Raw genomic sequence first — 11,564 nt, 5'->3', positions numbered from 1 at the left:
GGAAATCTGGCTGTTTCTTTTTTTCCTTCCTTCCCTCCCTCCTTCTTTTCCTTTTTTTAAAGTTTGATATCTTCCTAATGGGTTCATAATTTTTCCAGCTTTACTGAGATATAATTGACATATATATAAAACATATGTAAGTCTAAGTGTACAATGTGTTGATTTGATCCACTTATCTATTGCAAAATTAGCTAACACCTGTATCACACAATGTAATTATCAGTGTGTGTGTGTGTGTGTGTGTGTGTGTGTGTGTGTGTGTTCGTGTGTGTGGTAAGAACAGTTAAGATCTACTCTCTTAGAGATCTGGCTATTTTTAACTTTTCCTCTAGGGGCCTGAGTTATTAAACAGGTCCATCACCTCTAGCGAGTCCCCTTATAATTGAGTTCCCCCACCCCCTTAAAGCCATCTAAGAGACACAATTAAGATAGGTGGTGGCAGATACCTCAGGTGAGACAAGAGTCAGGCCCTAAAAAAGATACAGCCAGCACCAAATGAAAGACACAGTCAGGGACACAGTTCACTGGTTTATTCTCAGACTTGAGATGCCAATTATGCCCTATGGCTCGGGGGATGGGGGAGGATCATGCTAGAATCTCTCTTATCATGTCCCAGTCTTCCCTAAGGAGGAAGCAGATTAAATATACAACAGAGGGGATTTTCCCTTTTAATACAGACCCAGGTATAAATAGGGCAGCACCATTAGGATCCTGATTTACCCCCTACATCTTGGTCCCCAAACCATCTGGCATGGCAAGGTGCATTCGGGGAGACATGAGGGGGTCAGTATTCAGAGCTGGGCCGAGGCAGCAAAAAGAGCACTCAGCTCAGTCCAGGGAAGTCCCACTTCCCTCTGTAGTCTGACTTCTGTTCCTTCACTCCGAACCCACCTAAAATAGGAATGAGCGAAGGGGTCCCAGCCTGGGATCAGGAGATGTCCAGTGCTTAACTATTGGGAAGGGTAGCACCAAAGGGTGTCTGGGGCACTGACTGAGGAGGGGAAGGAGGGCATGTGGGGGCATTCGTCAGCTGAGTTAGAAGTTCATGGCAAGGGGGAGAAGGGGTGGGAGCTGGGAGTTGAGTGGGCATGGAGGGGAAAGAGAGCCAGACTACAGTTATTCCAGCAGGGCTGCGGTGGGGGAGGCTGGACTCTTGGGCCAGGAAAGTCCAGCCCTCAGCCCCCTGGAATGGAGAAGGAATATTGTTGGACCATGATGACCAGACTCTCCCCTGGCTCCACAGTCACAGGAGACGATAAATATGGCGGCTTCAAAGCCTCAGCACCAAATGTGCCCTCTCTGGGGCTCTGTCATTGTCCCTCCCACCCCCGAGACTCTCAGCTGCTAAAGCACACAGGGCCCAGTTCAAACCCAAACTTCTGGTTCGTCTGGCCAAAGTCAGTGGCCGCCACATCCAACAGGGGCAGAAACCCTACTTGGGAAGAGCTGAACTCCAAGAGGGTCTTCGTCTGTCCCTTCCGGAGCTGACAACAGGAAGTAACAGATAGTGAGTTGGGCATTCGAGGCCTCCCCTCCCAGCTCCAGTCAGCCCCTGCCCCTCGCCCTTACCCGGCAGCCATCGTAGGGAACGGTGACGGTGGCTGCAGCTGTCTGGTTGAAGGACAGCTCCTCCCCATTGGCCCCAAGGAAACGAAGGGAGCGGCCATAGTCGCCTGCCGCTTCGTCCAGCCAGGCGGCCGAGTTCTGGCAGGAGTAGATGAAGCTCTGGCGAGCTGTGGCGCTCAGCAACTTCAGGAAGGTCAGCTGGACCACGTTCACCGGGGACCCGTCAGCATCCACGTAGGAGAACTGAGGGTGGGACAAAGCAGGAGGCAGGGGGTGCCTCATTCACCCAGCCTCCCACCGTTCTCTCATGAGCCATGGGCACGTGTGGCTACTGAGCACTTCAAGTGTGGCCAACGAGACTGAGAAACTTTTTTTAAAACTTGGTTTCATTTTAGTTTTGTATTTAATTGTTTAATTTAAATTTTTTACTTTCATTCATAACTCATAATTTAGCCTCCATCTAGTTATCAGAATACTTAGGTTTGGAACAAATTGAGTATGCAAATCTACTTTTCCAGCTTCAGGTTTTATAAAATCTAAGTATAGATCAAGTATTTGCAATGAAATTTAGCATCCAGATTACCATGTCCTGTAAGTGTAAAATATATACAAGGCTCTGAAGAATTTGTATGAAAAAAAAAAATGCAAAATGCCTCTATAATCTTTACATTGACGTGCCAAAATTTTGGATATATTGGGCTAATAAAATATATTATTAACACATCGCTGGCTTGAGACAGCGTACTTGGTCATGCGTCCTTTTGGCTCCCTTCTCTTCCCTGTCTCGTTTCCACATTACCCACCTGATGTTTTCTGGGATCGCCTCCCAAATAAACTACTTGCAATTGAATCTTTGCCTCAGGGTCTGTTTGGGGGGACTCCAAATCAAGATACCTCCTCACATTATATTATAGCTTTATTTGTTTCCTTGGTCTGTCTGTTTCCTTGGTTACATTCCCAGTAGAATATTAATGTCATGAAGTCAGGAACTGTGTTTAATTGGCTGCTATATTCCAAGTGCTTAGCATATACATATATGTTACATAAATCAGTCCTGAACTGAATCCAAGACACTTCCACCCCTTAAACCTGCTCTTCTTCTCATTTACATGTCTCAGAATCTCACCAAACACCAGTCCCCCAAGCCGAGAATCTGGGCATCATCCCCGTCTCCTGCCTCTTCTCAGTCTCATCAATTACTAGGTCCTATTGATTTGTCCTCTTTGATATTGTTCTAAGTCACACTCTCCTCTCCATCTCCATATCACCAACTCCAGCCTGGACCACCTCCGCACTCTCCTTGATCGACACATCTGTTTCTGGTCTCCCAGCCCCAAGTCTCGCCACTACCACCACCAGCCCCAGAGGCATTTTTCTAACACAGAGATTTGATTTGGGTCCCTCTCTCACTTAAACACACTTCATGGTTCCCTACTGCTCACAGGTCTTCAAGAGGAGATGGGCCTAGCCCTCACCTACCTCCCTAGCCTCTTCTCCAACCACATTCCCCTTCACACTCTCTAAAGCAGAGCAAGTGGCTTTTTCTTCTTTAAATTCACCAGACCCTCTCTTGACTCTGGGCCTTTGCACTTGCTGTTCCCTCTGCCTGCAACGCTTTTCCTTGTCCTCCCGAACTTGCTAATCCATCTCATTCTTGAGGCCTCAGCTGAGCTTCCTCCATCGCACATTGGATACTGCCCCACTCATTCTCTCTTCCCCAACCTGCGATCACCAGGAAGGCAGAGGCAAGTCTGTCCTGTTCCTCTCACCCCTCAGACCCCCTCTCCCAACTCCTCATGCTGGTTCCCACGACTTTTCACACTATCCACCACTTCAGCCTTTGGCAACTCACCTTCTTCCCTCGACGGAATGTGCTGTACCAGCTTCCTGGCTTCTCCCTAGACCAGGAGGCCAGTTTTACCTGGAGGAAGAAGGGAGGATCAGTGGCAGGTGCCCTGAGTGTCCACCGTGTCCTTTTCACAATTACCTCCCCACACGGAAGGCTGCAAACTGTGAATATCCGGGATTCTCAGGCTGTTGTCTGGCCATGGGAGTGGGCTTGGCAGGTGCACAGAGCAGGCCCAAGGGGAGGGGCCCCACTGTCTGAGACAGCCTTCAACCAATAACTGACAAGAGTTGGTGGATAAATGCCCCAGCTCCCTCTCCGCCAGTGGGACAACTTCTAGGTGGTCGCTCCACACTGTCTTCCGGAAGTCCTCCACGGAACCAAGCCTTGGGTGCCCAATGGTGACATTTTAACGACACTGACTGCCTCCTCCAACCCCTCTCACATCCCCCTCTCCCTTCCTGGTGCCTCCCGGGATCACCTAAATTAATGACTTGCCCTCAGATCCTTGTCTCAGGGTCTGTGTCTGGGGAACCCAAACCTAGAACGTTCCTCACTTCTCTTGGAGGAGGAAGGTGAGCTGGTGCGAGATCAGCAACCATTCAGAGATCAAGTGCTGCACTCCAGCCCCTGTATGTGGGGGATCTGAGCATCCACTAAACCAGCACTCTGATGAGTCAAAAATATCGATACCTCAGGAAAACATGACTGTGCACGTTTGCAGGCCCTGGGCTGGCCACGTGTTTGACCTGCAATAGCAGTATTAGCACACAGTCAGTGCCTAATTGGTGTTTCCTGACAGGTGCGCTGGTACCATGAATGCACAGCCACCCTATGGGGCCGATACCCACTCCATTCTACAGGTGAAAACACTGAGGCGGCAGACCCGGATTCTAATCCAGGTGGTCCAGAGCTGGTGCCCCTCATCCGCTGCCCTCCGCCGCCAAACCTGGTGCTTGGTGTAAGGGGCGGTTAGGCTCGGGGCTCCCTGATGGAGAGCCCCAGGATTTCTGGAGGATCAGGTGGTCTCGCCTCCCCGCCCAAAGCCGGAGGGCAGTGATCCCGCAGGCCTACAGCTTAGCAGATCAAGGGGCAATGGAGTCATGTGGTTAAGGCCTGGGACTCTGGAGCCAGACGGCCATAGGTAATCTTGTCACCTCTCTGCGCCTCAGTTTCTCTGTCTGGGGGATGATGACAGAACTGCCACATCAGATGATTACAGCTCAGTAAGTTACTGCATCTAAGTGCTTAGAACAGGCGTGGCACACGTAAGCACATTTAAAGATTCTCCACCATTTGAAATTTCTTTACTAGCTTTTCTTGTTTGTCTTCCTCATAGAAGGTGAACTGCATAAAAGCAGAGATTTTTTTTTTCTTTAGATTCTCTGCGGTAGCCCCAGCACTTGGTATACAGTAGGTGCTCAATAAATGTTGGTTGAAGGAAGGATAAGGTCCTTGACACAGCCTGGTACGGGGACAGCCTTTCTTGCGGCTGTGGGAGAATGGAACAGGGTCCAGAGCTCCGTTCCTCCGTCCACCAATGTCCGCGCCCCCAGTGGCACTCACGGTCTCAAACTTCTTGTCAGGGTAGAGGCAGGTCTCTCCTCCGGCCGTGAAGTTGCAGAAAACCCTGAGGGCGTCCTGCGGGCAGCCCTGGTTGGGGTCAATCCAGTATTCCCCTGCCGCAGAGTCATGGGGGCAGGTGAGCAGGGACAAGACCCCACAGCTCCCCACCCACCCAGGGAGCGGCCGGATCTCACCATCTGGCAGGTCGGGGTGGTTGCGATGTAGCTCGCCGCACATGAGGCCGGGGCGCTGGGCAGTGCCGGGAGGGCGCCGCAGCTGCTCCAGCTCGAAGCTCAGCGATGTGAGAGAGGCCAGTACCTCCTCCAGGCCGCCCTCCAGCGACCCCGGGCCCGGTACCGAGCGCCGGCGCCGGCGCAACCCATGTAGCTCCGCAGAGGGACCCTGAGCAGTGTTGGGGATGGAGAACAGAGACCAGGGAGGAAGAGACAGAGAGAGGAAGAGACAGAGAGACAGGCAGAGGTGAGAGACATGGGAGGCAAAGAGACAGGGGTGGGGAGGATGAGAAAGGCAAGGAAGAGATACAAACAAGGTCAGGGACAGGGGAAAACAGACAGAGAGAGACACGCAGGAAGGAGAGAGAGAGAAAGACTCAAAGACAGGAAGACATAGGAGTAGAAAGACAATAAAAGAGAGAGAATTACAGGGTCAGGCAAAGAAAATGAGAGAGGGAGAGAAAGACAGACAGACAGACACAGAGACACAGAGAGACAGAGATGGAGACAGAGACAGAGGCAGCAAGCCGGAAATGAGAACAGACAATGAAATAGTGGAACAAGTGTTTGAGAGACAGAGAAAGGCCAGGAGAGGTGGAAGAGATGGAGAGAGAGAGACAGGGAGGGAGAGACGGGGTGAGGGAGATGCAGTGGAGACAAAGCTCCGTCAGCACCCCCATGGGTGTCCCCCAACCCCCACCCTCACACACACAGAGTCCAGATTCCTCTTCGGCTTTCAAAGCCCCTTCCTCCCCACCTGTGTCTCCTGAACATCTGGTTCTTGGCCCTGGGGATCCAACCTAGTCCCTGGGGAACTTACTGGAGGACCTGGGGGGCCTGGAGGTCCAGTGTCTCCACGGGGGCCGAGGGATCCCTGTAGGGAGAAGTCACTTGGGAGTGAACTCTGTCTATGGAGACCCCCTTCCTGCCAACTCATGCACACATGCACACACATGCAGAGCCCCGGGGGAAGGACATGCAATTTCCTGCACCAAGCATAAATACATTTCCTTCCACATTTTAACATCTCTGAAATCAGCATCTTAATATCTTTGGCAAGTCATAGTTTACTTGGCAGAATTGTTTTTTTTTTTCATAGCAATTTATAAAATAATGGTGCATCTTACAATAGATGGCATCTTAGATTTGATAAAGTACAATAGTAAGTGTCGAATAAAATCTGTTGAATACGTGATTGATGACTAAATAAATGAACGAATGCAAATACGTTAAGGGTTCTGGTACAGTGGAGGGGAGCAGGGAGCTGAAATGTGGGAGCCCAGGGGAGCCAGAAGTACTCACCGGGGACCCCTTTGAGCCCTTTGGTCCCAGAGGGCCCTGTGGTACAGAGACAGAGAGAGCTAGAGTCCTGGCTGGCCCACCACAGTGACCCCCACCCAACAGACCCCTCCTACTCACCGCCACGCCTGGGGACCCTGGGTGGCCCAGAGAGCCAATGGGACCAGGGGGACCCTGGAGAAAAGAGATCAGGATCATCATTGATGAGGTTCATCCATATTGTCCAGACAAACCTCCAGCCCCTTCAAGACCCCAAACCTCCAGACAGAACCTCCAACCTGCAAGTCCCCAGACAGAGTGCCCATTTCCCCAGACACAACCCCTGTCATTCCAGACCCAGGCTTCCCTAACCCCCACAGTCTCCAAACACGCCCATCTCTGCCTCTGCACCCCACCCCCTCCTTTGAACACATTTTTCCCACTTGGGGCAAGACACACACTCACAGGTTCTCCCTTGGGGCCAGGAGGGCCCTGCACGCCTGGCAAGCCCTGATCCCCTTTCTCACCAGCCTCCCCAGGGGGGCCAATGAGGCCGATCAATCCAATGTGGCCCTGGGGGACAAAAGCGGTATGTGCAGGGAAAGCAGGGAGGGCTGCTGGGAGTTTTTCTCCTAGAGCTTGGGGGTAAGGAGTTTGGGAGCAGAGGAGACCCCAATTTCCAAGCCCTCTGGCCAGGGAGGAGATAGAGGCCAATGTGGGAGGGAAATGATGGAAGGAAATACCCGTACCTTTTCCCCCTTGAGGCCAGCATCTCCCTTCAGCCCTGGAAGGCCAGAGGGCCCCTGGAAAGAGAGGCTGCATCAGTCAGTGAGTCTCACACAGGAAATCTCAAGGTCCACATGGGTGATGGAGGGATCACCCAGATTTAGAAGGGGATTACCAGGAATGCGATCATGGAGACTGTCAGGAGAGAGGAGGGATGACAAAGGACAGTGAAGGGGTTGGCATGAGATTGGGTCAAGATCTGAATGGGTAGTCAGCGTAGACTATCAAGATCGACAGTCAGTTGGCTTATGATAGAGGGTCACTATGGTTAAACAATCAAGATGGAGGGTCAGCATAGACCATCAAGATGAGTGGTCAGAATAGATGGTTGGTATACATGGTCAGGGTGGACCACCAGACAGTCAGCGAGGGGTCAGCCTGACCATCAGCGCCCATAGTCACTAGACAGCCACTGGGTGCCCACTGTGGTTCTTAGTGCCAGGACCTCAGGGGAAAAGAAGTCTCTTACCAGGGGGCCAGGAGGGCCCATCTGTCCAGGAGGTCCCAGGAGGCCTGGTTCACCCTGGGGTGAAACAGAACATGGGGGGATTGCACCCCACCAGAACCCAGTGTGGGTGCCCCTACCTGCCCGACCAGGGTTAGCCCCTCCCCCTTGTGATGAGAAGCTCTAAGGCAAGGGCCTGACCCATCCCTGTTCCTGCCCCACTCACCGCAGGGCCGGGGACCCCTCGAAGACCCTCAGGCCCAACATGCCCAGGAGGCCCTCGTGCCCCCACTGGGCCTGTCCTCCCTGGGGGCCCGTCAGGACCTGGCTCGCCCTAAAATGGACAGGGGCAAGGGAGGAAGCAGAGAAGGTCAGGGGGTACCTGCTTCCTGACCCCCTAGCCAAGAACCATCAGGGACAGGGAGGGAATTGAGGCATCTGTGATGGTCACAGGCCTCCTCCCCATTCTGATGACCCAACTGTTGGCTAAAGGATCAGGGCAGGGACCCCTCCCTGGGCAGGGGCACTCACCTTGGCACCTTTTTCCCCTTCTCTGCCTTCTCGACCCATGTGGCCGGAAGGACCCTGAGTAAGGAGAGAGAGTTAGAGGAAGTCTGTAGGGGTGATGGGTGCCTATGGGGGGGGTGGCCCACGAGGGTAAGTGAGGGCCTGTAGGGGTGATTGAGGGCCTGTGGGACAGAGTGAGGCCCTTTGGGGGTGATGGGTGCCTGTGGGGGTGAGTGGGATAAGGCTGGAGCCAGGACAGCCAGGAGGCAGGTTATCACTCACCCTCTTGCCAGGGGGCCCAGGGGGGCCGGGTTCCCCAGAAGCGCCAGGCGGACCCTGTGGAGATTATAACAGGTTGGTGGAGCGTGACGGTTTCAGGATGCCTTTGAACCAAGGACTTCCTCCCCCAAACAGTGCTCCAGCACCGGCCATCTCCCACCTCCCCCGCTTAAGCTTCTCTTGCTCAGGGTGAGGCCCCAGAGAGGCAAAGCAGGCACACATACAGGGACCCTGGGTACCTCATTAAGCCACTTTTCTGCCCGCCCCCCAATTCACCCGCACATCCTCCGTTTCCCCACTCACCGGTCCCCCAACATCACCAGGGGCTCCTTTCTCCCCTGGGGAACCATCTAGACCCTGCAGGGAGGGGTGGACAGAGTTGGGAGAGGTCATGAGGTCACATGGGAATTTGAGAGTGAAGCTTAAAGGATAATGAAGGTTATTTGCTCCCACAACCTTGACCAGGTCTATGAGGGGTAGGAAGATGGGAACAGAATTAGAGCACATGCTGGGCTTGGTGGGGGAAGGATGTTTATACTCACCGAAACACCAGGATCTCCAGGGGGTCCTAGATCTCCTGGAAGCCCCGTGGGGCCCTGAAATACAGAACGATGAATAATCACATCTCAGAATTTTTGAGCATTCATTAATTCATTTAACAAATGAATGATGTCCAGGCACAGCTCTGATCGCTGAGGATACATGATGAATAAAACAAAAAATCTCCACCCTGGTAGAGAGGACATCTAGTGTTTAATGCCTGCAGGCACTAAGCTAAGAACGTTACACGCATCATCTCACTTCATCCTCCCGGCAGCCTCCCAGCTTGGGACTCACAGACTCACAGGTAGGACTGACCCTCAGAGAGGGACACAGCAGGTGGTGAGGTGGAGAGGTCCAAATCAAGGCCCCAGAGACTCTGGAGCTCCTCACTGCGCCCCTCAACCCCAAGCCCCATCGCTGTGCTAGGAAGGGCTCAACCTCCGCCTGATGGCAAATCCCATATCAGCACCATTCCCCACCTTGGCCTTCCCATCATGTTAGAGTGATTCCACGTGGAAGCAGGTTTTACACCCTACGATGATGTGTAACCACTGTATGTTCATGTTGATTGACTCATTCAATCAATCAATCAATCAATCAATCAACCAGTCAGCTATTCATTCATTCAGCCATGTTCTGGGTCATTCACAGAGTCAGCACACTGGAAGACAGGACCCCTGACTGGAAGCTGGAGAGCAGGTGTGAGTGGGCATGAGTGGCCCTCCTCACCTCTGCCTCCGCCTTCCCCAGGACTCACCACGTTCCCTTTGGCTCCATCTTCTCCAGGAGGGCCCTTCTTGCCTGGGGGTCCAGCAGCCCCAGATGGGCCAGTGTCTCCCTTTTCGCCAATTTCCCCCTTGGGCCCCTTTGTAGAAAGAGAGGTCAAAAGTCAGAAGAGCCTGGACTCTCTAGGGGTCAAGGTTAGCACGACTAGACTTAGGAATCTGGGTAATCTGGGACTTTACTAGGGTCAAGAGCCAGGGTAGCCTACAGTGCCCAAGGGTTAGAAGTCAAAGAGATCTAGGGCTTATAGGATCAGGGATCAGGATGATCATGGGCAAGGTTGGTCTAGTCCATGCGGCACCCTTGAGTGAATTAGTAAAAGGGACCCCTGTGGGCAGCTCATCCCAAGCCAGGATTCATGTTGGATCTGAGCCCCCATTACTCCCTTGGTCCCACACTCTTGTGCAGTGCATGACCTGGAGAACTATGTAGCAGCCCTGACACCTTCTAAGGTTATGTCATCAAGATAACCCAGGAAGTGCATAGGTGCTGGGTCAGTGGGTGACCTAGGACTGCCCAGAGGTCACGGTGGCCTGAGGTGCCAAGGAGTCAGGGGTTCCCTGGGATGGGTGCAGGGGCACAGGACACAGTTACTCACAGGGATGCCTGGGGCTCCTGAGGGTCCTGGGTCTCCAGCCTCCCCTGGTTCACCCTGCAGGAGACAAAGCGAGGGTAAGAAGAGGTCCCATCCTGTCAGACGAGGAGAGGCTCCCCAGAACAGCCACCCCCGATTGGGACTTGTGCCTCCTGCACCCCGCGCAGTCCCCTGCCCTCCTCCTCTCACCTTCTCACCCACAGCACCTGGCTGACCGACTCCTCCGGGCAGCCCTGGAGGGCCCTAGAGAGACAGCAAGGGATAGAACGGGGACTATGGGATCCCATCCTCCCCTTCTTGGGAAATGGATTCCTCACCTCTGAAGCATCCTGGGTGACCCCCCACCACCAGAGTCCTCACCTCTGATCCGCTGGGGCCATGGGGACCTCGAGGACCTGGAGCTCCATGGGGGCCCTGTGGGACAGTTAGAATGGCATCCAGTGACCCCCATGCCCCCCAAAGGCTCCAGTAACCACAAACATCACCCTTGACGCTGGTGACCTACATGATCCTTAAAATGACAATGTGCCCTGTGACACCCCTCATCAATCTTATGGGCACCCCCCACCCTGTCGCTCCCCTCCCCCCACCGTGCCCCTCGTTGTCCATACCATGGAGCCCACATCTCCAACTTCCCCCTTTTCTCCAGGAGGGCCTGGCAGTCCCTGTAGAACAAAGAACCAAGATTGGGGCACAGAGTGGGGGGAACCAGAGGTTGTACCCCCAAACTCAAACACCCACCTGCAGGCCAGGGGGGCCAATCACCCCCACGAAGCCTCTCACTCCATCATCACCTTTCTGCCCAAAGAGGCCCGGGGGTCCCCGGCGTCCCTGAGCCCCATCTGCTCCCTGGGAGAAAGAATAGGGTAGGGCATAGTTAGGGTCCAGATCAATGGTTAGGAGTAGGCTCAGGGTCAAAGCCAGGTCTGAGGTTAATAGTTGGAGTCAGGGTTGGGATTAAGTTTGGGGAGAGTCGGGGTTGGGTTTGGAGTTGGGAGTATGGGTTAAGAGTCAGAGTTTGGGAATGAAGTCAAGGGTTCTGTCAAAGTTTTGAGATGGGCATTGGGTGATGAGTCAGGTTCAGGTTGAGGTCAAGGTCATGAGTAGGGTTACATGGGGTCAAGATGGAATTTAGGA

At 53.4% G+C, this 11,564-nt stretch overlaps 1 protein-coding gene across 1 annotated transcript in view; it reads right to left on the bottom strand.

The window, feature by feature from the left end:
- Nucleotides 1-872: 872 nt before the first annotated feature.
- The window catches only part of COL5A3 (collagen type V alpha 3 chain), a 35,617-nt gene continuing 24,925 nt past the window's right edge, over nucleotides 873-11,564 (bottom strand). Inside the window, exons 46-67 of the mRNA XM_006905898.2 lie at nucleotides 11,169-11,276; nucleotides 11,039-11,092; nucleotides 10,788-10,841; nucleotides 10,617-10,670; nucleotides 10,431-10,484; nucleotides 9,807-9,914; nucleotides 9,049-9,102; nucleotides 8,810-8,863; nucleotides 8,510-8,563; nucleotides 8,252-8,305; nucleotides 7,947-8,054; nucleotides 7,745-7,798; nucleotides 7,239-7,292; nucleotides 6,955-7,062; nucleotides 6,631-6,684; nucleotides 6,514-6,549; nucleotides 6,032-6,085; nucleotides 5,173-5,380; nucleotides 4,979-5,091; nucleotides 3,419-3,487; nucleotides 1,570-1,809; nucleotides 873-1,484 (exon numbers count right to left, since the gene is read on the bottom strand). Of these exons, the coding sequence (XP_006905960.1) occupies nucleotides 1,338-1,484; nucleotides 1,570-1,809; nucleotides 3,419-3,487; nucleotides 4,979-5,091; nucleotides 5,173-5,380; nucleotides 6,032-6,085; nucleotides 6,514-6,549; nucleotides 6,631-6,684; nucleotides 6,955-7,062; nucleotides 7,239-7,292; nucleotides 7,745-7,798; nucleotides 7,947-8,054; nucleotides 8,252-8,305; nucleotides 8,510-8,563; nucleotides 8,810-8,863; nucleotides 9,049-9,102; nucleotides 9,807-9,914; nucleotides 10,431-10,484; nucleotides 10,617-10,670; nucleotides 10,788-10,841; nucleotides 11,039-11,092; nucleotides 11,169-11,276 (1,893 nt within the window). The 3' untranslated portion in view covers nucleotides 873-1,337. The remainder of the gene's footprint in view (nucleotides 1,485-1,569; nucleotides 1,810-3,418; nucleotides 3,488-4,978; nucleotides 5,092-5,172; nucleotides 5,381-6,031; nucleotides 6,086-6,513; nucleotides 6,550-6,630; nucleotides 6,685-6,954; nucleotides 7,063-7,238; nucleotides 7,293-7,744; nucleotides 7,799-7,946; nucleotides 8,055-8,251; nucleotides 8,306-8,509; nucleotides 8,564-8,809; nucleotides 8,864-9,048; nucleotides 9,103-9,806; nucleotides 9,915-10,430; nucleotides 10,485-10,616; nucleotides 10,671-10,787; nucleotides 10,842-11,038; nucleotides 11,093-11,168; nucleotides 11,277-11,564) is intronic.

The sequence above is a fragment of the Pteropus alecto genome, unplaced genomic scaffold (assembly GCF_000325575.1).
Source record: "Pteropus alecto unplaced genomic scaffold, ASM32557v1 scaffold761, whole genome shotgun sequence".
Lineage (NCBI taxonomy): Eukaryota > Metazoa > Chordata > Mammalia > Chiroptera > Pteropodidae > Pteropus > Pteropus alecto.
The sequence above is the reverse complement of the archived record's forward strand: the minus strand, read 5'-3'. Positions and strand labels throughout refer to the sequence as shown.